The sequence below is a fragment of the Branchiostoma floridae genome, chromosome 2 (genome assembly GCF_000003815.2).
Source record: "Branchiostoma floridae strain S238N-H82 chromosome 2, Bfl_VNyyK, whole genome shotgun sequence".
In the NCBI taxonomy this organism is placed as follows: Eukaryota; Metazoa; Chordata; class Leptocardii; order Amphioxiformes; family Branchiostomatidae; genus Branchiostoma; species Branchiostoma floridae.
The window spans coordinates 16,028,149-16,055,475 of NC_049980.1; the positions used below are offsets into that span (position 1 = coordinate 16,028,149).

The 27,327-nt window shown below is 40.5% G+C and overlaps 2 protein-coding genes across 2 annotated transcripts; one reads left to right on the forward strand and one right to left on the reverse strand.

The window, feature by feature from the left end:
- Window positions 1–24: 24 nt before the first annotated feature.
- LOC118406904 (fanconi-associated nuclease 1-like) lies at window positions 25–18,383 on the forward strand. Its single transcript, XM_035807302.1, has 16 exons — window positions 25–160; window positions 1,318–2,598; window positions 2,846–2,986; window positions 3,253–3,439; window positions 3,699–3,833; window positions 4,364–4,462; window positions 11,874–12,008; window positions 12,485–12,713; window positions 12,898–13,062; window positions 13,359–13,515; window positions 14,090–14,193; window positions 14,716–14,811; window positions 14,995–15,093; window positions 15,657–15,785; window positions 16,742–16,847; window positions 17,272–18,383. Exons 2-16 carry the CDS (start codon window positions 1,326–1,328, stop codon window positions 17,307–17,309), a joined length of 3,093 nt encoding a protein of 1,030 aa, XP_035663195.1. The 5' UTR covers window positions 25–160; window positions 1,318–1,325; the 3' UTR covers window positions 17,310–18,383.
- Window positions 4,784–9,177, reverse strand: LOC118406977 (neurexin-4-like). Its single transcript, XM_035807382.1, has 7 exons — window positions 9,027–9,177; window positions 7,678–7,902; window positions 7,187–7,318; window positions 6,832–6,975; window positions 6,392–6,549; window positions 5,919–6,063; window positions 4,784–5,280 (listed from the first exon to the last, which is right to left on the reverse strand). Exons 2-7 carry the CDS (start codon window positions 7,895–7,897, stop codon window positions 5,096–5,098), a joined length of 984 nt encoding a protein of 327 aa, XP_035663275.1. The 5' UTR covers window positions 7,898–7,902; window positions 9,027–9,177; the 3' UTR covers window positions 4,784–5,095.
- Window positions 18,384–27,327: the final 8,944 nt, after the last annotated feature.

A 27,327-nucleotide genomic window follows, 5' to 3' on the forward strand; every position in this document is an offset into this window, starting at 1 on the left:
TTTCGCTAACATGTGACATAGTAGATCGATGTTGTTTTACTAATTTGGGATAATTCAAAACATCCCCTATTTTCATTGGTATATTCCGCGGTCAGAGTTCAATAAACGGCGGGATGGGTCGTGACAAGTATATTGGTATCACTTTCAACTAAGGACTAAGGTGTGTGTGTGTTTGTGATACGTATACCATTAACATTAGATTGATGATGCACATAAGCGCTGTGTCACGTAACGCCAAAATGTGCACGATTTCATTTTGTTCGGTGTGATATTTTTATCGTCAGCCCTCCTGGCCTGGTAACGTTAAGTGGGGAGGGGTGCACAGGACACGGGCAGACTCCTGTGAGAATTTGCTCTTATAATATCGGGTGTATTTTGCTGGCCTGGTATCCAACCGTAATATAGCTCCCGAGTCTCTTCTCTCCTCTTCGCATATTGCGAAGAGGAGAGAAGAGACTCCGGAGCTATATTATGGCTGGATACCAGGCTAGTATTTTGCAGCCAGTATACCAAAGTGTGGGTAATGAGGCTGTTTAACGTGGTCGAGGCACTTCCTAGAGCACTGGACCCCCGTTTTACGTCCCTCCCGGAAGACGATTTCGTGGAAAGCTTCGTGAGGCTACAGCAATCCGGACGTCCTTGGTTGGTCCCCCATCCAAGTACTGTCCGCGTTGCTTAACAGTAACTTCCGTGATCGAAGGATCGGGTGTAACAACGCGCCACTTATGCAATTTACGTAAACATAGACTTTAAGTTCTCAAAACGGTATGCAGTAGTTATTTATTTAGCAAATGTGTCGGTAAATTTCTCATAAAGATCCTGGTGAAAACCGCATGGCCGTACCATAATTTTAGAGATAAGCTGAGGCAAGTCCGAGTGTGCAGACATGCTAGTCCGTTCCTGTCCGTTGACAGTGGGCACAGTCGGTGGCACATGACCAAACTGTCACAGGGCCTATATGAAGTGAGTTTTCCCATGAGGTGTCGGATGCATGTCATAAAAACGTTACCATTTGTTATGTGGCAAGGAATTATGTCCTGAAATAGTAATGCCAATTTTTCTTGCAATGAGGCAGTGCATTTATGTCAATCAAACCTGATGTGTTATATTTTGAAATCAGACTGACCTATTTAAAGTCCTTAGCACATAAAATCAGCCTCATTACTAAAAAAAATTGGGTATGTACTGGCTGCACATAATAAACCAGATGTATTATTATTATCCTTCGAGTAAACGTTATCCATGGGGTTTTGTTGTAAAACTAAAACTTATTCTATTAACATAAAAATTGATTTCTATTCCATCGATCATCTGCAGTAACCAACATGTCAGAAGATGGGCAGGCCCCAAGGAAGCGATTGTCCCTCAAGTCAAGAAAAGCCAACAAGAAGGCAAAACTGGATGATACAGATAAGAAGACAATGTCACACAGGCCTTCAAGTTCAACATCAAGTAGCAGCAGTAACTCCATCATGTCTGCATTTGCTAGACAGAAAGTTCCAACCTTTGCCTCCTGTCCAGTTTGTAACAAGCGCCTTCCAATATCTTGGATGAATAGTCACCTTGACAATGGCTGCCTACAAAGTGTAGATTCTGAAAACGTCTGCAAGCAAATGGTGCCGCAGGGTAATGCTACGAACCCTGCTACAAAATATGTAGATGCTGTATTTAAAAATGATAAGGTTAATGACTGTGACATATTTGAGGATGATATGCAAGTTGAAAGTTTGGCATCTCCCTCCAGGCCTAGTGAAGAAAATGTCTGCAAATCAGCAACCAAGAGGAAACACCAGCCAATGGGATCCACCAGCCCTTACTTCAAGAAGACCACGCCTCCCCCAAGGCCAAGCATAGATGGAGAAAAATTAGCATCTATGAGTAAGAAGATTTCAAAGCTTTCAAGGAAACTTAAAGCTGATAGACCAGCCCAAAGCAGATATAAGAATAAAAGAACCAAACCTGTTGAAAAGGAAGAAATGACAAATGTTGATCAACATCAGGAGACCCAAGAATCACATACATGTACCAATTCTGTTTCAGTACTAAAAAAAAGCGTCAAGACAACAAATACAAGAGACTGCAAAGTTGTATCATTACCAAATATGGGTGCCAACTTTTTGTACTTAGATGTCAAAGAGCTGCTTCCAAATTTTGATGATGTAATTGCCCAGGAATTGGCCTTATTTCAAATGTCACAAACAAGCAATGCAGATGAAAGAGATATCAATGCTGGTTTGCCAAGTGACAATATTGTCAAAGAAGATGTGCTACCAGATGTCACTTCTGAACTTTCAAGAGAAGGTGGTGCAACAAGTCATTTGCATGAAGACATGTCATCAATGGACAGTTCAAGTTTTGATGACTTCAAAAGTCAGTCGTCTGTGCCTTCCAGTCAGTCCCAGGGATTTGTGGAAGATACTATTGACTCCAGTAAAGGAGAGTCAGTAGATGACTCTGGCCGAGAAGACAAACCAAGAATACCGTATTATCTACAGAATTTCAACACAATTCTGACCAGTGTGTTGGCCAATGAGAATGACAAAAGCTTGTTTAATGAGGAGGACATGAAGTGTATAGAGGCTTTCAATGGACTGGAGGGTAAGGTTCAAAACTTGAAATCAGTGTATACATCTATGTTAGACTGAAAGCTAGGTCTGACACCAAATTACCATGCAATTACCACAAAGCATCATAGTAATGATTCATCTAATGGCTTTTCCTTGTTGGGAACTGATGTAGACATTGTTTGTAAGTTGTTCAGTAAGTATAAGCTACTGATATTATCTTATATTCTCTTGTAATAATTGTTAAAATGTGTAATAACATGCCATGTTGCTTTACACAGAGGCTGCACAGAAGTTGTATGTCCGCCTGTTCCAGAGAAAGTTGACCTGGCATAGACAGGGGAAACTGCAGTATCCAGAGATCGCTGAGGACCTCAGCCCTGTGTGCAATATGTTGGTCAAGGAAGGTTTCTTACAAAATGGTAAGAGTCATGTATTAGAATATGTGTACAGTGTACACAAATATGTGTACAGTGTACACAAATGCTGCTGCTATACTTAACTGTCAGTCAATCTAATGATATTAGACTTACTTGTTTAATAGCTCCAAAATGTATGACTCTTGACTCTATCTAATGGGTATAATATGGATGTTGCATAATTTGTAGTGATTCAACACTTGATGCCTTAGTACTTAGATCTTAAGGTATCTTAATGTTTGTCAAATCTCTTTACTTCATTTCTTTAGAACGTGATTTGACAGATGTGACAGAAGTGCTGCAGCATCTTTCTGCTCCTGACCTGAAGACTTTAGCCAAGTCCCTCCATATCCCCACCACCTCCCTCCCCAGGGCACAGTTGGTACAGTCCATCCTCAACCATGGCAAGGTACAAAGGACTATATTTGGAGATGGGTCAGCCATGATACTCAAAAGGTATGCTTTATTATCACTGCTGCCCATTAAGTAACACATCTTCTCTTATGTGTTCATGGTAGACCATGGCCGTGTGAGATGGCAGTGAGAGGAGATCGTCACTGTTGTTTTTCAGGCTATGTTCCTTGTAAGTTGAAGTTGAACCTCTCTATTTCTCCTTCCAATATGTCCCAATGCTTAAAGTTAAACATTAAAGCTATTATTACCCAACACCAGATGTGTACCAGAGGATTATTGTATGTTTTCTGTTTTACTGAAGAGCCAGGAAGCTACTCGGTGGCTGTGTAAGGTTGACAAAAGACCCACGGGCAGTGTTCACCCGAGTGCTTCTCCTGTTTAACCTGTCCAGCTCTGCAGAGGAGGAGGAGAAGGGCAGCGGGGGTCAACAGCAGCTGTAAGTCAGTGCGACTCAGGCAACCTATCCTATACCAGTGTTCTCTTTCTATAAACTTGTGGTGCACGAGATGGAGAGGTCATTGGTTGGATTCTTGGCATTTCTGGCTGGACATTGTGTCCTTGGGAAACGTACCTGACACATAGCCCGGTATCCAGCCGTATTATAGCTGCCCATTCTCTTCTGTCCTTTCTGTATTTGCTATGATACGGCTGGATACCAGGCTACCTGACAAAACGTTCTTCATTCCAGCCGATGTGAAAAAATGGGCACCTAAGTTTGGTTGGTTGGGAAGGTAATTAATGTCCAATGGAAGGAGAGGCATGAGCTACACCTTCCAACACCATGCCAAGCCACAGTGAATAACAACCAACAACCCCTTTGGTCTCAAAAAGGCTACGGCCTATGGGACTATCTTTACATTTACCTACAATTAGGCTTCATTGTATAGTTTGATGTTTACTAATAACTAGTAAGTCTAAATTTCTTGATTAAAGAAAGTCTTTTCTATTTCCATTGACCGGGTATAGACAAACCATTCTAATGGTGAAGATGGGGAAGGTGACATACCCTGACATTCCTATCAACCGACCAACCAAGATCTTCCACAGCAGGGAGGATTTACTAAGGTGAGAGACTTGTGCTATCCTTTGTTCAAACCAAGAATCTCTCACATTGTACACAGTGTTAAACTTGGACTTCTTATCTGCTCTTGCTCTGACAGAGCTGTCCAAATATCCCTGGTGTGTTGTGATTTATGTTATGGAGTCTGATAAAATTGGCAGCATGAAAGTTACTTAGGTTACATAAAGTTACATAATAATATCAGGACAAGGTCATCTTTAACCCATATCACTTGCTGCATATTGATCTACTGTGCTTTGACCTAACATAGTGTGTTGTTGAGTCAGTGATTTCTCATAAAACAAAATGACAAAAGACAAAGCCAGTCAATATTTTGCTAGATTTCACATTTAATGCATTGTTAGTGTGACTCAAGTTCTATGCATTATCTATTGATAACAAAAGAAAATGTCAAATACAGCTGTACTTTCATTACTGAGCATACATCTTGTCCTTTATCGGAAGATAACATCTGGCCTCTTCTGCGTCCAAATGAGCCGTGCTTTTGGGTAAACAGAGTTGCCTTTTGATACACAATGAAAAGGATTGGCATCATTTGAAGCTAATTTCACTCAGCCAATTAAAAAATGGTGGCCAGCACCCATTCCCACCCACTTATTGTGACTGTTAGATTGTTGCTAATAGCCTGTGCACTCGAGCTTGCCCAAGGTATAGTAGCCCTGTTCCCACTCGTGCCCGGTGTCGCCGAAGTTCAGACGTGACACGGGCAGAGTCGCCTTGTCTGTCAGGTACCCCTCGTCAGCACGCCAGCGCTTGTCGTTGACATCACAGTTGCAGCGTGGGTTAGCCTTGGCACAGGTGCCTAAAGATTGCAAAAACAGTCATGGCAGATCAGCAAGTGAAAAATGTTATGCAGAAATGTTATTTCTTGTCCCATGATTCAGAGTAGTTGTCCAAGGGCACTTTAACTTGTCTAGATAATTGAAATAGAAATCTATAAGGTCTATTAGATGAGTCAGCTTAGAGTGAATTTGGCAAACAGGTTTTTCAGTTCATCTTGCTCAGCTGCAAAAAAGTATAATCTCTTGCAATTGACTGGTCCCATCCATAAGCCCCCCAACCTCAGTGAAAGTGTAGAAATACAAAACAAAAGCATAAAAATGCAAATATGCATGCAAACACTCTCTCATTGGTTGAAACTACTGAATGCCATGCTATCATTGATTGAACTGCTAATTCGGATAGACAGTCAGGACCAGTCTGATGGTTTTTAGCAGCGGAGCTCAGATTAAGATGCTTAAATAAGATGCCATTGAATATATGGACCTCACATGACTGACAGGTGGGCACTCTACACAACATGTTAGTTCAACTTGAGAATGTTTTGATATAACTTTAATCAGATACTAGTTATTCTAATATTTCTGTGGCATAAACAATGGGATTATATTCAGTGATCTCTGGTCATACTGGTTATACAAGACAAACAAACAAACAAACCTGTCTCCCCACATGCACACTTCCCACTGCCAGGGCTGGCCCCTGCCCAGTAGTCCATCTTCTCACCCTGACGACTCTCCCAGCTGGCGTAGGTCACGTCAAGGTCAAGAATACGGCCATGGATGCCCGAGCTGAAACACTCATACTGAAATTACAAAATGAAAAGTTCAATCTTTATTGATCATGACGAGTTTAACTTGTGAAAAAGTCAAATCGATGTCTAAAGTTTCATTTCAACCTATCACAAGTGGATAATATTGCTTTCACCAAAGCACCAAAAGTTTGAATAATTTTTTTCACCAAAACTGTAGTACCTTTTGTAATGACTGTCAGTAAAATGTGGAGTGGTGGAGAGTACATTTCAATGAAGCATTTGTTATCACTTTTTAAATTCCTAAAGACAGTTGCGAACACATTTCTAAGAATTTCTCTGGTCTAATTTTAGTATAATCATATCAATGAGTTTATGTAACCTTCAAGAACTGCCTGCAGGATTTGGAGGCCTTGATCAAGGCTGCAATCTGCTCCATGGAGGCCCCATAGTAGGAGATATCCTTGGAGTAGGACCCTGCTGTCTCAAAGCCATTCACCAACATTCTCTCCTCACTGTTGTGGCCAACCAACGTGATTCCTGTAGGGAGGTCAAACGTTTAGGAAGAATGCCCCCAACTTTGACTAATAGTCAATGTGATAAACACCAAAAGACAAAACAACAGGTCACAGCTCATAGCTTAAAAAGATATTGCATTAGACTGTTTTTGTCAAGTTTGCCAACCCAAGAAGATACATGCATCACATTTGATTGAAAAATGTGACTTTGTCAAGTTCTCCAACAAAAGAACAAATATGATTTTTACTAAAAGTGACAAACGCCAGAAGGCTATACAACCTTTTTTGTTTTATGTCCACTCACCAGTATCATTGTCGCTTGTCATGTCACAGAAAACCTGGAATGGTTCCACTCCATAGTCAAGATCATCAGGGTCGATGGTGTAGGTCCCTGACTTGGTGTACCCGTTGTCCTTCAGCTCGGCACAGGATGCAAAAACGTGGGTGTCTGCTCCATGCACAATAAAGGAACAGACAGTAAAGCTATAACAGCAGTAAAGCTTGAGCCAGCATAATGTCAAGTGACTAACAGCTGACTTATGATTCTTCAACTCTAATTGAAGCCTTCTTTGAACAGGCAAAATATTATTAAAATAAAATAATGATATATATAAATAAGATTGGACATTCTAACTTCCAATGTTCTGGTAGAGGGTTACCTGTTCCTTGGTCCTTCCGTGGCTTTACAATTTCCTGCACTGTTGAAGGCTTGTTTGACTTCAGTAGCAGTTGTTCCAACTCCCTGATCCTGCCTTCTAGCTGCAGCATCTTCAACAATCCAGTAGGAGGCGCTGTGACACATGAATGTCAGAAAGTTAATACTGTAAATTCATTCCTTTTTGCAGGGACTTGATTTTGTAGTAGGACGTAAAAGGATGTTTTGCAGTATTGTAAATTCATAGTAGAAACAGTTTATTTATCCATTTCTTTTTTCTTTCTACATTACTGTCAATTCATTTATTTTGGTGCGGACTTATTCTGCAATAGAAGGGGAAAGGAGATTTTTGTGTTTTAAGATTGCAGCTATGACAGGTCTGTAATACAGTAGTATGTTGTATTACATTGGAAATGTATATTCACATTGTCATAAAATTCTAGTGAGAAAAAAAAACAAAATAAGACCACCGCAAACATTTAAAAGTTACAGTACCTTGTGCAGCATCTTCCAGTGCCAGAACCCGGGACTCCATCTCTCGCATCCTCCTCTTCAGAGCCTTGACATCCTTGCAGGTGTGCCTGCACTGCAGGGCCTGCAGGTCCTCATTGTTCTCTATCCTCCTGTCTGGGAACTCCCAGTTGTCTGGAGGAAACTGGCTCCAGGCTGGCACTGCCACAAGCACCACCAACAGCAACACACTACACAGCTTCATTGTTCCTGACAATGGAGAAAATCTGTAAGAAGGGGAGACAGTTTTGTCAAAGCTGAACAAGTCCCTTTGACAGTATGCAAATCAAGTCAATAGTCATTTTCTATTGATAACAAAGGGCCTAAGATAGCCCATGAGAGATTCATGATGTAATGTTATGTCTACCACAATACGCATACTCTACGGTTATGTTTTCCCTGCAATACACATTTCACTCAGATATGTTTTACAATACACAATTGCGCAATACACATGTTTATCAATACACATACAATACACATAAAACAATAGTATGTCTCCAATCAAATATGAATAGTTATATTAACTTCCTTGCAGTAATCTGCACCAACTTTTCAAGAGAGAATTAGCTGTAGTTAACTGAAGTTAAAGATCTAACAAGAACTCAGAAAGGACTTCTTCACACCAGTAGATAGTGAGAGATGTTATATTAGAGTCACTGTTCATGTATAAAGTTAAGAAAAGAAGGGCATATTTCTTCGTGACGTACCGAGACAACCTTATAAACACTGCACAGTTCTGTTATGTTTTGTGTCTATTTGCTGTTATAACAAAGTTTCTTCCCCCTTTTTCTTCAGAGTTGACAGATTTCTTGTCAAACTAATTGCTGTAAGGATGAGGCTTATCTTAACTACTTCCTGAAACTTCACTGTTGGTAAACTCTGCTGGCAGAATGACAAAGTTTTCAGATGTTTTTCTGGCAGGACTCCCCCAGAGCTTTAGTGGAGCTATTTGAAACCAGGTGCACATGATTTCCCAAGGACGTTACATACTGGCCTTGCTTTAATAAGCTGCGTTAAGCAAGACCTTGGGCCACTCAAGGAAGACTAATCAGTCCACTTGAACAGTTTGCTGTGCATCAAAGAGTAGTTGTTTGAATTGACATTTAACATTGAGCTAAAAGAAAACAGAGGGATGGTGTGTGCAACTGGCTCAATAGGATTGAGGTACACCAGGGAGGTTTTTTAACCTCCTTGGGTACACCAAAGAAAGTAGAGACTCTGTCACTTAAAGCTGATTTATCCAGCACAAATATGATCCAAGGTAACAACTTATATTGAGAGTCATATTTCTGTGATCATACCATGTGTCTTGGTAAAATGAAAAGACTTACCTCAAGTTGTCTGCTGTAGGTCTGGTTGCTCCCTCAGTTCTTGACTCAGCTTGACAGGAGCCTGAAGTGAGGCTCCAGTGTGCAGCAGCAGCTGTTATATAGGCCGCCACAGTGTGATGTATTTCCCCAGTGGAATTGATTAAGCCTTTGTGATTGTAATGTTGTTGCCAGGGGCAACATGACAACCTTGAATGCCTTCAGTCTTGGTAAGCAACAAGGCAATGCAACTGTCAATATCATTCTGCAAGAGGAACAATAGGGGAATAGAAACTTTCTCTTCAACTTTTTGGGCTTTGGAGACTTAGAAGTTGATTGATAGTAGTTGCCTTCCTGGTTCTGATATATTGTTGTGTATAGTATTCGTCTTATTCTTGAATTCAAATCATCTAATCAAAATCTCACAAAGTAAAAGAAACACTAGGTTGAACACAGATCTCCTGCCCCCCACAGATGTGGATTACAATTTTAAATCAGAATATGCACTGTTATGCAAATCATTGCACATGTTGTAAAGGAAAGAAATAGGGTGAAAATTTGCACAGTAAAAGAGCTGTGCATGGCTTCAGAGAGCAGTTCGATTCCTTGTTTTCAGACTCAGGGCTGCTGTAAATGAAGAGAGAAAACCAATAGGGGAAATTTTGAATGAACTGAAAAAATTACTCCTCTGCACTTTAGGTGTATATCCAGGAAGTTAAAACCTCATTGGTGTTTCCAGCCTTGACCTGTGCTCAATCACCCTTGACTGGGTCAATCGTCATTACCTTTGAGGTGGTCTCATTAGAGGTTTCCATCTATATTGTAAAAGTTTTATTTCATGCACATTAACCCCAAATTGACCTGTGTGAAATGTGATTTTACACCCTTTTTGAGTGCCTCATATAAGCACTCTGATGTGGATGTTGTTTTGCACCAAGGACCTCCTTGTTTGGATCATGTTAGGGCTAAGAACATAGGAAGTCCAGTTCAGGGAAGATATTTTCAACTTTTGAAACTACACATGCTTAAACCAAGGAGGTTTGTAACTTCAACTTTCTTGCTTGAACTGTCTTGAGGCTGGGATATAATATTGATTTATAACATAGAGTTTATTAATTTAAAAAGATAGTTTGACTCAAAACATTATAAGAAGTATTCAAAGACATAATAGTGTCATACCTGCTATGCAAGGAAAAGCTAATTGATGCATTTGATAAAGAGGTCTTATCCCTGAGCATCTTGGAAATCTCAGAATCAGCACAATGCAAAATCTCTGTAATGACCATTGGGACCTAGAGCAGTAGTTCCAAGAAGAGCAGAGCTTGAGGGGAGCCTCATCAGGGACACAAAGGCACCATTAGCCCTGATGTTACCCTTTACCAAGGCTGAGTCATCCTTCAGCCATGCATAAACATGCCTTGATGAAACCTTGTTTATAGAATATCCTGCAGCATTACTGCTATGGTCAGCATTACTCGAGACGGTGGTACCAGGAGCTGGATGATGCATGTATGCAAACAATTTTCCTCAGATGTTTGGTTGTCAAGTCAGATTATTCTTAAAGTAGTGTAGCACTCCAGGCATGTTTTTGCACATGCGTTTTTTTTCTGAGTCTTCTACCTCTCAAGCCACTTATAATTTCTTCTGGTTATCACCAAGCGCCAAAGGATTGTAACTTATACAGCTAGGATATGATACTGATACATATCACCTGCAGAAAAATAGATGATGCAAAAAGAACCAGTGCCAAAAATCTATGTTGAGACTTGAGACGTTGACATCTGCTTGGATATCACGGATATTTCTTGTTTCTACCCAGAATAGTATGTTTGCCCAGAGACAATCCGACATTTGACCTTTGGGTGAGCGACAATTGATCATAACAGGAAATTCCTCCTGTTGGAGATAGAGATCAACATTCCCATTAAACCTACCAGGGTCAGATCAGACATGTGTTTAGCTTAGTGTCTGCCAGTTGGTATTAATCACAGAAATGCCAGAGGTAAGACTTGGACCCAGGTCAGCGCTCTTGGTCTATGGCAGATCAAGTGGGGCATAATGTAAGCAGTATTCTTACTGCAGAGGGATTTGTTGTTCATCCAGGCATGTATTGTGAACTCAAAGACCCATCTTGACCTATGACCGTATGTCAAAAATATGCTACCTGAAATGTCTTGTCTGTAATGTATCTATCCATGTAAAACCAAAAAATATCTATTGCCCTGAAACTATTTCATAATATTGGCCTACATTCTTCATTCAAATGTGTAATCATGGTTTTAGACCACTTGACAAATGACAAAAAAATGACTTTTTCATGTATTATGCCTTGTTCTGAGGTTTGACCGCTTTACTTCTTCAGGTGCAATTGAGAATTCTAATTGATTATGATATGCCTGGAAAGATGAAATTCAGCCACTTGCTGCAAATTTCTACTTTATTAATAAACCTTTTAATTGATTTGATTGATCGGTCTCTACAATGTAGTTTGGATCAGGAGTAATTGAACTCAAGCATGCACAGGATTTAGGATTTTCCATAGAATGTACACTTTTGACATCGAAAATATATTTTTTCCCACAGTACTGTGATACACAATGAAATAAACTAAGCATCCTACAAAGTGTCACTGTTCTGCCAGTTCATTCCGTGATGCTGAAGAAGAGTGATGGATATCATCAAAAATATGCAGAAGTAATCTTCATATCATCTCCAGTTGTGGAGATTGATTTGTGAATTTGTCTCAAATATTACAGTACCATGGTTACTCCAAGTGCTAGCACTGTTGTATGTCATGTTGTATCATATCCAGATGGCAATCACACCCATACCTCTTTTGTTCTCATCACATGTCCCTCCCCACCTCTCCAGGTATGAGCAAGCCATGCAGTTTGAAAATGACATCATGGTTGCTATGGAGACCAACAAGTTCCACCTGGCCCACCAGCTGCACCTGTCTGCTGCTGAAGTTTTCTCCTCCATTCAGCAAGAACCAGAGATAGCAAGGTAGTGTCCAAACGTTTTAGTGGCATTTTCATAGTTTTTGTTAAAAAATATTGGCTAGTAGAATACAATGCAAAGGGTACTTAATGTCTTAGACCATCCTAACACTTGAAAGGAGTAACAGTACTTTAAGATGACATGATATATGTTGCACCAACATATATGCATCGAAACAAATTTCATGGTAACTTCTAATGGTACATTGCATTTTAAACAGTCAAACAAGAAATTCAATGGGAAAGAGGATTTATTTTTTATTCATCCTCAAGAACAAATAGATGGCCCCTCAGGTATTGAAAATCCCATTCCTGGAAAGCCCATGAATACAATTACACAGTGACACATGTAAAAAATGAACAGATTTACACAACACATGTGAACTCAAAAATTTTTTTATCATAAATTGAATGGCATAGAGGAGTATGTAGTGTTATAAACTTGCATCATTCCACAACCAAGAAACAGAGTTTGTTTTCTAGGTATGATGCTAGCCTTCCTTCCTTTCTGCGATGCTTCACAGCATCCTGGGTCTACACCGGCATCCTGTCCCGAGGGGTGGAAGTTTACGAGAAGTTACGTCAGTACAGGGAGGCAGTAGACCTCCTGAACAGTCTGCTGTCCGACAATCTGTACTGCTCAGACTCCCATGGGAGGTGGTACGATCGCTTGGCTTTGAATTTGGAGAGTCACTTGAAGCAACCTGAAGAAGTGAGCACTCAGAGTATACATTAACATTGTTGACTTTGATCTGATTCTAGATCTCAGAATGAGATAGTAGCTTTGGTAATAATCATTAAATTATTATGTATGGCCCCCTGAGCAATGTTACAGGGCCTCTGTGACTTACTAGTATGCCATTGAAACAAGATGCTAAACTATTGTTTTATACCAGGCTCTACAGGCCATCCTAAGAGGACTTGCTGACCCCCAGGTGAGGTCAGGGCACCGACTAGCCCTAATGATCAGGGCACATCGCCTGTGTGACTCCAACAACAACCCAAAGCTCAGGGCAAGGAAGGCAGATGTACCTCCAATTCCTCTCAGAGATCTCCCCAAGGTCAGCAAGTTTTTACATTTTCGGACAAGAAATGGCTTTGAAATATCATTGCTGGCATAGCTTATGATCACAGCCAAATGTTCCTGATCAGTTTCATGTCATAATCAAACCTTATCTCTCTCTATTAAATGAAATCATAAAGGTTGTAGGTATTCTAAGTAAAATACTGTAAATTGTAGTAAGTCTAATCATTGTTTTCTCCAATGTTTGCCGTATGGTAGAGAGGTGGATATTCGTAGATATGGTTGGATATTCTGATTAAGTGAAGTATGGAGATGTGAAAAAATGGTTTTCAGGTAACCATCACAGGGAGAGTTTACCCAGTAAACCAGCCAGGCTACAAGAACGTGTTCATCACTACAGACTCCTACACAGAGGACAGCCAGGACGTCACTATCTGTTCTGTAGAGGAGCTCTCACTGGCACACTACAGGGGGCAAGGTTATGAGGAAGGTAAGAATGTGAGCCTTGTCTGGCTTCCAGTACACATGCAAATTTACCTGACACTTCTATGGTTAATCTCCATTGAGGTCACCACATTGTGCTTCCAATACACATGCAAATTTACTTGATACTTCTGGTGGTAACCATATAAGTGCCAAGCAAATTTGCATGTATATAGGAAGTCATTTGGAATGTGTGAAGCCAACCTGATAATGTCTTGCACCTTTAAAGTTAAAGCTATGCAATTCCTTTATATGTCAAAGATTCTGTAACAATAGGGCACTAGTAGAAGCATAGGTACCAGTAAGTTTGTACAGCTCAAAGGTAATGAATGAATGAAAGTTTATGAGTTAATGAAGGTTAGACATCCAGGTTAACAATATTCAAATACAATTCAATCTCTACAACTGGATAAAAAACAGAGATTTACTTTCGGACATTTTGAGTGACATCTGTAACAGTGTGGTTCAAGCGCCAAAGAATCATTGTAAGGAATGAAAATGTTTCTGTTCGATTCAGATATCCTAAAGCTAAAAAGAGATCTTTCAAATGTTTACTCATTAATATTTCTTTGTTTCCACAGGTATCCATGGAGAAGGCAGTACCTACTGGACTCTGTGTCTGCTGCTCCTGTGGGATGTAGTGTTCATGGAGGGAGTGGCTGATGTCTTCAGGAGTCCTTACCAGGTGACCTCACTGTAACCTCCATCACAATGACTGAGACAAGTCAGCTGCTGTGCTGACTTAGCAATGTTTACATGCTATATCAATCAGTAGCTACTCAGTTTCAGCTTGTTTTCAAGACAATCAGGGAAAATCCTGAAAAGTCACAAGATAATATAAACTTGCTATTGCTAAATCATCAAAAGTCAAAGATAATACAAATTGGTTATTACTAAATCCTTAAAAATCACAAGATAACATTACTAAATCCTCAAAAGTCACAGGATAATATAAATTGGCTATTTCTAAGTCAGGATAAATAAAGTTGTTGAAATGGAAACTTAAATTGCTTACTAATAGGTAGGGTAGAGTAGGACTTGGTATTTTCAATTAATATAGTAGATCATTTTCCAATGGAAAAAAGTGGATAGCTTTTCAATTTTAGTTTTATTTCATTGGTCCTGGCCAATGCTGGTCTAGAAGTAAAGACTGTGCGAATTCATCATTACTAAATGTCATGGGGCTAATGCCGACTCCCTTCCCCAGTCCTGCCCTCTTGACAGATATGCGGACAGTTTCTACACCAGCCGGAAGGCAGCCATAGACAGCAGGCTGGAGGAGATCAGACAGGCTGACACTCAGGTAACCTGAAACAGGGTCAGCTTTTCTCACTAACTACACATCGCTGACTCCTGTTTATTTCTGTAAAGGGACATTAGGATTGCACATTGCAGAATTTTTCTATGAATGATGTGTGGAATATGAAATAAAGCTCCTGTGATTGTACAGATTTAGCTCTTATCATCAGGTTTTGTCATTTTTCAGACTTTGCAGGACTGGGTGAGTTCCAGCTGGAGCAGTCATGATGGCCAGGCTTGTGCTGGGCTCAACTGGGACAGGTTCACTTCAGTGGAACATGCACAGGTTAATAAACTTACAATGAAGATAAAACTTAGAAATGTACTTTTTTTACCTTTGATTATTTACAGAAGCTCAAATTGCCCCGCATGCCACAAGTCACAGAGGAAGGATGTGTGATTTATGAAACTGCTGATTATAATTGATTACATCATGCATGGTGGCAGCCAGATATATGAAACATTGAAAGGAGTTAACCTAGCAGTCCACTTGAAAAGTGCAGGCATGCTGAAGTCAACAAAAAAATAACACAATCTCATGACCACAGCTGTGAACATATTGAAGAGAGCATCTGCTGTTTCATCAGAAAATATAAGAGGATGGACACTTTTTATCATTAGTGGCACCTCTTATGAACATGAGGATGAACTGAACTGAACTGAACTGAACTGAACCAGTAATGTATATGCATCATGCATGTTCTTTCATAGCTACTTTGGCTTTGTACCAAGTCTGGGTTTTTAAGCCAGGGTGTATTGATAAACACCAGTATGCAGTATGTTTCCCCTAGTTAAATGAATAAACAATACAAACAGAACAAATGTATGAAACTCCTCCTGCTTGTGCAGGGCCTGGTAGCATGTATGGGTGGACAGTTCCTGGCAGGAGTGTGTGCCCGGTTACTGAGAGATGCTCGACACTGCAGGAGTGGGCTGCCAGACCTGACTGTGTGGAGCACTGTGTCCAGAAAGTTTAAGGTGACAAGCTAAGGTTCTTTAATTTTTGTGTCTTGGTTGTTTGGGTCTTCTGTGCATGCACGCGTCTATGCTTGTGTGCATGTCTCTTCTTTCGTAACATTATTACATCCTGAAAAACCAGTCCAAGTTGTTCAGAAAGATAAAGTAATAAAAGGCTTTTTAAAAATCAAGTTCAAAAGCAGCCTGAGTATTATCATGATTACAGATGATATGCAGCTTGTACAATCAATGTCAATCACACTAATGTTACAACATGAAGGAAAAAAGAAAAAGGATATGCCACATCACAGTCAAAGCCGGGAAAGTTACATACATTGATTCACATATCATTACCATCAACTCAGGCAGATGACTGCAGTGGGGTGCCCTGGGGGTTGTTAGAAGGTTGGCTGACAATGGGATCAATATATATTCTTTTTCCTCAAGAATTTCTAGGATAATTGTTTATGTTTTCGTACCCTTTTTTGTTGCATATGCAAGTGTGTTGTAGTGACTGAAATAAGCTATATTGCCTTGGTAACAGTTGTATTACATAAAGGTAGATCATTAGATGATAGATGTGCCATACATGTTGCAGTAGTTCTTGTTGGTTTTGATTCTTACTTAAAACCTCTGATGACAAATGTTGAGTGCATTATTACCATGTAGCAGAGGATGTTCCTCAATTCATCCACAGTGGCTTTCTGCAACTTTTGAATGATTGTCTAAATCATAAATGAAACTTTGTTGCACATGATTATGTAAGGGGCATTACCCTTTTCCTTATACTTGTTACAAATCTAGTGACTTAAGTCTGTGCCAGCAAGGAAAAATACAGAAAGATCCCAAGACATGCAATTTCTCTCATCATTAGCTGAGACCATGCATAGTTATAGGATCCCATGGTATTTTGTGCACAAGATCTATTACTGTGAAATACACTTCCTTTCTGCTGCTAATCTGCATGTGCCATGCAGGTAGTGGAGGTAAAAGGGCCAGGCGACAGGCTGTCTCAGAAGCAAATGCTGTGGTTAGATTACTTCCTGTCTCTGGGAGCCCAGGCCGAAGTGTGTCATGTTGTGGGTAAGTAACTACCCTGTAGGCAATTAACTTTCACCCTGCTGTGATAGCCTAATGGTACTATGTAGTATTTTGCCATTATCTTGTTGCTGCTGTGAGTTGTGCCAATGTTTGATCCTGTACAGGAGTTACTTACTCTTAATCAAGTCTCCCGAAACACGAATGCCAGCCTTTTCTTACCAAGTTGAATTACTATGCAGTCTTGCCTGCTGAATTCGAATTCATAAGACTTTATTTTTCTCTAACATACTGTGAATTTCCCCCATTTCCTTTGAAGGCTTAGTTTGTATCTTCAGTAAGTTAGTTCAGCTTCATCTGTATTCTTCCCACATGTATACATACACTTCCTGTGATGTCCTAAAAGGATCGAAGCTATCTACCGGTAACCCTTTCATTTGTCCTATTGGCCTATTTCTGTTTCCTACAGCAACAGGAGCCAAGAAGCTGCAGAAGTCATCTACTTAAACAGTCAGCACTCAAGAAGCAAAGCCATAGACATCTGTCCTTTGGGATCATAGAAATTATTACATGTGAAAGGTGTTTGAATTGAAATCATATGTTTGTGTTTTGGGGGACACTGTAGCACAAGTTTAAAAGCCTTGCAGTGATGTGAATACAAATTGTAAAACAAGAATATATTTGAATGGAAATGTGGTATTACATAGTTACTATGATATAGTTTTCTTCTTTCAAGTCCAACATAATTCAAATTAAAAGCAGTACACACAAGTCAGTCAAGATCCTTGAAAGAACCATTTCTTCATGTCACAAAATTATTTTACATCAAAAGGTAGAGCTGTTTCCATTGCAGTCATTTTTTTGGAGTAGATGTTGATAATTTCATGTCATGAAGTTTGGATTTTTGGTCACCATACAAATACGTTACCACAGCTTTACATGCGTGATAATGTTTGAAATGCTTTCCTGTTTCAGTCTGTAATTGCAATAAATACAGTCATGATGGAAATGATTACTGTGAATGAATGATTACAGTGTTTTACTGGACCTGTCAGGGTAACAGTTCAACAACGATTGCTGTGGTATTTATGTATGAGGCAAAATGTGCTGTCAACAGATAAGATTTTGTTCCAGCAGCATCAGCCTGTCTCAGGAGCCACAGCCTAGGGCTGCCTTGCTTACTCAGCAGAGGGAAGGAACTCAATTGTCATTCTGGGCAATAGATTATGAATATGTGCAAGGTAGTACAGATGGGAGAGTGCAGGAAGGGAGTACTGTACTGTGTGGGGAGTACTACACTGTGGGGGGAGACAGAATGGTTGCTGACTGTACTTTGCAACTAATTATGATTACATTGATTGGGGACTCCTGCGGAGCTGACAAACAGTTGATTACTTATGTTCCACGGCTAATGTTGCCTGCCATTAGAGGATTGAGTAACACGAATGAAAATGGGTGACTCTGCTCATCAAAAGCAAGGTTATTACACGCCATTTTCACTGGAGGTTGTGATCTGTGAGTTACCAAATATTTGGCAGATTGTGCAATGAATTTCATAGATAAAGAAGAAATCATGTCAATTTTTTGTGTGGGCTGTCTTAAATGATACATATTACATCACATTCCAATTATGAAATATAGGGTTGCACAAATCCAATTTAGATTGCTGTATGATTACTCAGGGTTCGCAGTTAAGTAGGTAGGTCTTAGAAGTGACAGTCAATTCATAAGGTATATACGTATTCTGATGAATATTTCTCTTAATAGTAGTTCTTTTAAGGAATAACATCATGACTATGCCGAGGCTGTCAAAATACAGCGGCAGCACCATTAAAAGAGGCAGCTTGTCTTGTTGAACTGAAATTATTTGTAGGTGTTATGGAACAAGAAGATATCCTTCATTCAAATCACCTCAATGTTGCATCATCACGGGAAGGTGTGTTATGATTGGATAGAATTCAGAAACTGGGGCAGACACTTGTATTAATGTAAATGGCACTCAGCACCTCTATCAGTGCTGATAACATTCAGCATCAAGGACAGAAACCTTTATCAGTGCTGAGTGAGGGCATTCAGCACAAAGGACAGATGCTTTTATCAGTGCTGATGGCACTCAGCACCAAGGACAGATACTTTTATCAGTGCTGATGGCATTCAGCACCAAAAGTGCTGATGGCATTCAGCACCAAGAACAGACACTTTTATTAGTACTGAGACATTCAGCACCAAGGACAGATGCTTTATCAGTGCTGATGGCACTCAGCACCAAGGACAGATACTTAAATCGGTGCTGAATGCCGTATACTTTTATTAGTGCTGATGGCATTCAGTACCAAGGACAGGTAGTTCCATCAGTGCTGATGGCATTCAGCACCACGGAGAGGCACTTGCGTTAGTGTAAAGCACCAAGAACAGGGATCAGTGTGTGTGTGTGTGTGTGTGTGTGTGTGCTCTCACAATAAGGCGACCAGTTAACAAAGGTTTGAAGGATCATGGAGATAAGATAGGAAGGTGCATCCCCTCCTCTAATGTTTTCACACCACCTTATGTTTGTCTTTTACATTTCAATAGAGGAGGCTCTCAAGGTTAACCAAATCAGCCACTACAGTGTAGGACCCTTAGTGCACTTAACCAAAAGGGAGAACAGTGGAATTGGCGTTGTACTCATGTCCCTGCGAATAAGATCTCAAATGTTCCTGCACCTCCAACCAACATTGAGCTGTCACAATTCTGCGGAATAAACAGTCCTTCATATGTCTCATTACTTATCTTTCAATGATTTTTCCGATTTCAAGATGCCATTTGATTGACATCGCCGGGTATGTACACAGCATTTTGATAAAGTGACAACTCTTTGAAGAAGGGAATCCTAATTAGTCATGGGATCTCCTGTGTTGCGGTCACAGTATTAGTTTTAAAAATTCCCGTTATCAAAGAGCGTGGCAGCGCATGCCAATAAACAAAGCACTACAAATGGTTACTAGTGCTTCGGCTGTTCGTCCAATAGATTTTGAATGTTCAGATACAAGAAAGTTGCTTGGGTTTGTTCTAACAAAAATCCAACAAATTTGGTTTAACTAACATTTGTTTGGTGCGTCATCGTTGAAAGTCTGTTAAATTGTATCATCTCTTGTTTAGGTACCAATATTTTGGTTTAGCCGGAGATTAACATCTACGAGAAGGGCTTTTTGGTTGACATTGGTGTGCTATGTATGTCTGTATTTTTCTATGAAATACCAAGCAAGAATCTTCCGGTTGCAGTAGTATGGCACTTTGGAACTGAGATAGAGGGCGATGCTCAAACCTCAAGGATTTTCCTTCTGGTAGCTCTAGAATGGTGATGTCTGATGACGTCCTTCTCCTAGGCCGGCGATATTCTGACAAGTTATCTGTTCGCCGCAGCAACTCTAGCTTTCTATGAAAAGAAAAAGAAAATGACAAGGATGCAGTTCTGTATGTAAGTATACGTGTAAATCTTGCTTCAGAGCATGCGTTAAAGCGACCTAGATCGATAATGACCGCGAACCGCGGGCTGGTTTGGGTAACAATTTGAACTACATGTAGGCAGGATGTTGGTAATGCCTCCTATATTGCTCTTAAACATGCGGGAAAACACCATCGTTGTTATCTGTACCGAACATATGGTGTGCGATCTGGTGGGCAATCCAGAAGAGAGACTGAGATTGCGCTGTAGAAGTGTCATGAGGAGGTTCGAAGGAAATGACTCCCAAAGAACAAATTTCCAGGAATTCTAACAATTGTTAGGTCCCTATTGCACAGGGTGCCGGCCTGAATTGGATTTGTGTAACCCCGGCCTCATAATTGGAATATCATGCAAAATGTAAAAGCATGAATGACAATACAACAAAACATACAAAGGTAAATATTTTCCTTTCGTCTATGAAATTCGCTGAGCACTTTGTTAAATTGCTCAATCACAGGGCGGTCGCAGCGAAGTCGCTCCTTGCCCTAGTGGAGTGGATATTTTGCATTTGAAAGTTTCCCGATGAGCGTTGTTGGAGTGGGTGGGTGTACCACCCTGAGCGCGTAAATGGCATCGGAAGGCACACGGCGCCAATGACGCCAAAGGCAATGTAGCGGTTTAATTTGTTGAGTCACATAGAAACGCACAGTGGGTGCACAATTTGTATGGAAACTGGAAACGCATAATCGTGAGTCAAAAGGGCGATGAGCGAGCCAGCAAACACATTTAAAGTCTCAAACGAGGTTATCCTTGATCTGTTGTCCATTCAAATACATAAAACTATTGCCATGTTTAATAAAGGTACCTGTATAATGATTAAGAACTATCTACAGGGTAGGCGGCCAGACCTTCAGCACAACTGTATGTGCAACACGTTTCTACATCGATACATCGAATTTCAACGAAGTTGATGCGTGATGAAGTCTTCGCCATCCGTAACATGACAGCCGCCGCCTACAACAACTGACGTTATGGGGTTATCTGGTGGAAGATGTGATTCTCCTCATGTCATTTCATCAGTTAGCACATAATTGGAATTAGTATTATCTGATCCCATCAGCTCATGGTTGTGCACATGGCTTAAGGGTCTTACATGTACATGTACATGTATTTTGTTTCCAATTCTTCAGAACGAGTTTAGCTTCCAGTGTGTTTATTTCAAGATAAGTATCGTTAATTAGTCAGGATTATGGTTGATTGGTGTTCCTTTCAGTGCTCTCCAAGCAGAGGTTCGGCTCCGGCTGTTTAGTTTACATGCTTTTGGGCGTTTTGTCGGGATTACACTTTCTGACCATGTTTTCTTCTTTTCCGCCTGCGAAGAGCCTCTGCTTGGAGTGTACCTGTCAAGGCCACGGTACTAAAGCGAACTTCCTGGAGGGTCGAATTAGCATTGAAACCTAATCTAAAGGCACTCAATCATGCTTTATACACCTTTATCAGCGCAGACGCTGAGTCAACTTGACAGCTTTACTTAACTTTCATATTCCCTTTACAAGTGGTTCACAAATACGTAATATATTTTGTCGCTTTCTCGGACTATTTGCGTTAAGCCATCCATTTCAAAAACAGCGGTGCGTGATAGCTTTATTGTATAGGACTATGTTCTACGCAAGCGTAGAACTGGAGATTGTGCTCGATCACAGACTGGTGGGTCTATTTAGGAACTTGTGACCCTGTGGAAGATAACTAACTGTTATGGAGGATTATGTGGCTGAAAAAACGACCAGTTTATCAACATTCTCGTATAGCAGAAAGAACTGTGTTAACGGCAACGATGATGTAGTATGCAGCCGTGTTTTGTGTCTGTATAGCCGGCATAACCGCCCTATGGTTTTGCCGGCCTAAGTCCTACCAAGCAGCCTCTGTAACTATACCGAAGTGATTGATGAGTGAGTCTTCACTCGCCAGAACGGCAGAAAAGGCAGTGACCAGTTATTCGGACACATCTCTGGTGGGTATTTGACGAGTAAATCTATGTCCAATACGCTCGATGCAAATATACGACATTTTACGCTTCAGGATTCCTAAAGCCAGCAACCTGTTTTTGTATGGCACAGTGAACCTGACCTACTCCAGATTATTCCCGAGACTGTGGATTTTAGAATCTCATTGGACACTTGCGGACGCCTCCACCATACTTAATGTGAGCTTAAGTGAAGGCTTTTAGCGACATTATATCTCGGTAACTAACCCATGCCCCCAGTCAGTGTAGCTATTTCTTCATTGAGCGCTTGATGTCGGTGCTGAACGTAACTTAAATGGTACCATTATGTACATGTAGAGGGCGATTTCAGAGGTGAGCGCTTGTAAGTCGCATTTGGGAGTCAATGTCCTTCATTGCATAGCACGTTGTGCTCACGTTGAAAAGGAGCTTTACCTATTTATCGGAAGTCTAGATCCATTCTTTCCGTACAGAGAAATTCTTTTCATAAGGTCATGACTGGGAGGTAGGGAATGGTTAGGCTAGGATGCTGGATGTTAGTCAGCAAAGCCTTTTTCCTTATCATCGCCGGCCTTTGACATCGTTTGACGTTCCCAACTTTCAGTAATTCACTCGAATATCACCTAGTCTTACAAATTTGATTTAACATGATAAAGGACATCGCTGCATCTACTGTAAAGCATACGAACGACCAGTTCATAGAACCTCGTGTTGTACCGGGATCATTGTGCCTAGCAGGTTTCACAGAGAGAAAAAATCTAACACAACAAAAGTATAGCGACTTTACAATGTCTTCTACGGTTCAACGCAAAGCAAAAAAGTGGGTGCAAATTAATTACACGTACAGGTGTATGGATAAAGCAGCATGTTCAGTTAAAGCTATCGTTTATACTACTGGCTCTAAGGTCTTAAAGTAAGTTTCAGGTCTTAGAATGCTCTGACGTTTTTTTAGTAACCACAATTACATGTACGCAGTAACGGTTATCTCCCCCTACAATGTGTTTGGACTTCTTTATAGAAAAAGAATGTAGTTAAACCTTTGATCGTTTTGAGTGAGCAAGAAGAGAGGTTTATCACCATATCGTGAGCAATCCATGTACAGCCAGATTACATGTAACGTTATAATGTAACTCGCTACACATTTACCTCAGCTGCTGAATGTCATCCAAATTAATCTTGTGTTAATAATGATTGGCATTCACATGTATTCATTGTAAGTACGGAGCTAAGCTACCGTTTGCGAACTTGTCACTGCCTGAGAAATGATGCATTCCGTATATTATTACCTTTGCCAGAATGGCTGAGGTTATGTTTTGGGCTTGTGAGTCTGTGTGTGTGTGTGTCTGTGTGTTAACAGCATAACTCAAGAAGCCTTGGATGGATCCCAATAATATTTGGTAGGTGGGTAGGGGTCAGGAAAACGAAGATCAAGTTCGATAATGGGCCCCCTAACTGCTTGCTAAGGTACTGCAGCAGAAACTCAATTTTTGATATTTCGTGTTCTGGACATGCTGTGGTTATGATTTTTGAGTGGTAGATAGCCCTTGGGGCAGAGAGTAAGTGCTGTAAGTTTGGACCCCCTAGCGGCTTGTTTGAAACTGCAGTTGCCGATTTCCTTTCAAACTTTGGACGAGAATAACTCGAGAACGTGTTGATGGATTGTCACGATTTTTGGTATGTAGATAGCCCAAGTAACAATGTACATGATGTCATACTAATTATGCAAATCAGCAGGTAATTTGCATAATTAATGAGGAAAGTTTATAAATCCACTGCATTTCATGACTGCATTCCTTTATAGGACTTTCAAACTTGTCACATTTGTAGCTGAGAAAGAAAGAAATATCAATACATATTTATTATGCAGATGATGACCTCATTTGCATAATTAATGGCAAAATATGAATGTGTTGACGGATCGTCATCATTTTTGGTATGTAGATACCCTAAGTAAAAACTTACATAATGAGATACTATTTATGCCAATTAACACCTAATTTGCATAATTAATAAGGAAAGTTGATAAATACCCTGCATTCTGTGATAGGACTAACAAACTTGTCACATATGTAACTGAGAAAGATGGCAGAGAGTAAGAGGTGTATGTTTGGGTCCACTAATAGTCTTTTCTTGAACTGCAAGAGCCGGTTTAGTTTCCTGCTTTGAAAGAGAATAAGTCAAGAAGGAATGAAAGGATCGTCATGATTTTTGGTATGCTGATAGCTTAAGTGATACTTGATACAATTTAATATTACTATGTAAATAGGGATCTAATTTGTATAAGCAATGGCGAAATGTTATGAACCAACTCCAGGCATATTAAATAAAATGTAATGAGTAACACATTTATGTCTACAGACATCATTCTACATAACAAACCTTGCTTATTTGGCAAAGGTATGTGTTCGTGGAACTCTAGTTGCTTATTGCATGCATTGTAACCTTGAATTGTACATGTAGTGGTTGAATGTCAATGTCAACTGAATGCTTTACATGAAGCTCGCTGCTGATCTTCCTCATTTCTTTCTTACTTAAGCCCCGGTCACAAGGCGCGTACGATTCCTTGCGATTCCCTCCGATGCGCAGGATAAGCGCAGTGCGTCGTAAGTCGGGGGAAAATCGGAAGCAATGGTTTAAGTATATGAAGCCGTGGTCACAAAGCGCGTAGTGCATCGTACGATGAGGTCATAAGAGCGTGCCTGCGTCAATCGCAGTGAATCATAGTAAATCGGGGAGCGTCGTATGGCGAAAAATAGAGCTGAAATGGATTTTGAACATGTTCAAAATTTCGCTATCGTCGTAAGATTTTATTTGCCCCCATAGCAGACTTCATTATGGCAATTTTTGTCTACTGATGAGGTTATAGATTTATGAATTGTTAGCATGTTGTGATGGTTTCAGTTTTCCCTGATATTGTGGATATTGACGAAAAGGGAAAATATATCAGTCGCAACTGCCACAGTCGCAACCAGAGAGCAGCGCGCCCCGTACAGGTGATGCAGACAATTGTTTGATCGCTTCATGCACGTGAGTTTATAATTAGATCAAATCTAAGCTCTCGTCGGTCTTAGGTCAGTTTACCATAATCGTAATAACCATGGGGACAACTCGAACATAAAGGCAGGCTCTATGAGTCGGAAATATATATGATATAATGCTTATGATATGATTTTTGTATGATGGCATCTTTTTGTTGATAGCATATCATGATACGATCTTCGAAAGAGCCTGACACGTAGAGCCGGCAAGCAGGCCGAGATAATCATACCAGACTCACGCTTGACTTGAACTTTTCTTGTAATGCTCTTGTTGTCATTGTCTCTTTTAATTTATTTTCACAGTTAAATATATCACAGGAAGGTATTCAACAGCTTAGTCCACATTTCGTTGGTTAAAGAAGCACAAAAGCGGCCAGGCGGCTATTCAAAAGAGACACAAGTGGAAAATCGTACGACGCTGGAAAAATTTTGAACACCATCCGATGCGTTGCGATGGATGGTTTTGCTTACGATTTTGCTGCGATTTACTGCGCTCATCGTACGATATGCGGAATATGCCATCGCAAGAAATCGTACGCGCTTTGTGACCGGGGCTTTAATTACTCAGACCAACTGCTCAGCTTTCAGCACAGGCCACGGACTAGATCCCTCCATCTCATGTGGTCCCGGGCCCTCTATGCCAGCTGCTCTCATGTGAACCCAGCCTCAAGGTCCCGCATCCAATTCTATGTATAGAAAGTGAAAAATGAATGAAATATCGTGAGCCAAAGAACATCGCCAAGGCTTTTAAGTATCTTTTCTATAAAAACAGTTGAGCCTACTATTCCTTTCTTGTCGAAGAATAAACATCCCCTGCTCACTCACGGTGTGCTTTGAGAGTGCTGAGGAATGGAGGAGTCAGGCCACCTGATCCCCGTAGCACATATATCTGTACCTCATAGTACGTCTGACTCTTTATTTCCCGACAGGATCCACTTGAAGATAAGGCAGCAACCTATTTTCTTTGCGCCTACCGCTTAATCCCTCCCTGCGGAAATAGGCAGACGCTCCACCGCCAGGGAAGCTATCTTTTGACCGCTTGTTAAGCACGACGGTATTCTATACAACTTATTTAGGCTGTTACAGCGAAAGTCTTCTACGTAAGTATAATTTGCAAGCGCTTCAGAAACATCAATCATAAATGCAATTACTTTTTGAAAATTAACATTCTCGAATGAGAATGTGGGACCTATAGAAGACGGGCGATATCGAATTCCAAAAACCTTTGACCCATTACTGACGTCACATGTGCATTAGGCCACGTGCCTGGGGGATTGGGTAAGATACTGTAATACAATTTTTTTATGCGCACTTGCAGCGACAGTAAACATTTAGTTCCGAGAACAAGTTAAATTTTCTCAGATCGTGAAAGTTTGGTACCGAGAAGACAAAGTGAATTACAGTACTCGTAACTATTTGCCAAGCAAAGCGCACCGAATGCAGAAGTAACTCTGCAGCAGTAGCACAGAAGCAACCAGCTCAGGGAGGTTAGGATGGAAGAAAATTGACAACAGGACAAGAGTTGAATTCTTCCGATTGAAAGTCAAATATAATGTATCTCAGCCATGTAAGATTCATCAATATATGCAATTATTCATGAAGATTGTATCATGCTCATTTATAGTATCTTTTGAAGTTGAATGATGTTTGGCATGCCTTACGTTACCAGTATCATTTGCAGTGGACGTGGTGAGTTCTCCCTTGTTGGTGGTCAAACAAGAAGATGGAACGTTTAGCTGGTCATTCCCAATAAAGACATTTCATAAGTTAACTTACTTGGTTAAATCTGTCCTTGGGATAAGAACACATTTGTAGCACAAGCCATGTCAACGACCCGTCGCCAATGGAGCTCTTTCCCCATCTTCAAGTACAGCCCATCATTTGTTAGCACACACGGGTGAAAAACTTAAAGAATGCTACAGAAAGGCTGGCGTAGAATCTATGTGATTGAACATGGCAATGTGTCTGCAACGTGTTTTAGACGCGATAGCAGGCCCTTTTGTTATTGCACATCCCACGCAGGGTTTAGGCAAACCATTTGAAGTCGTATGCTCTCCCGTC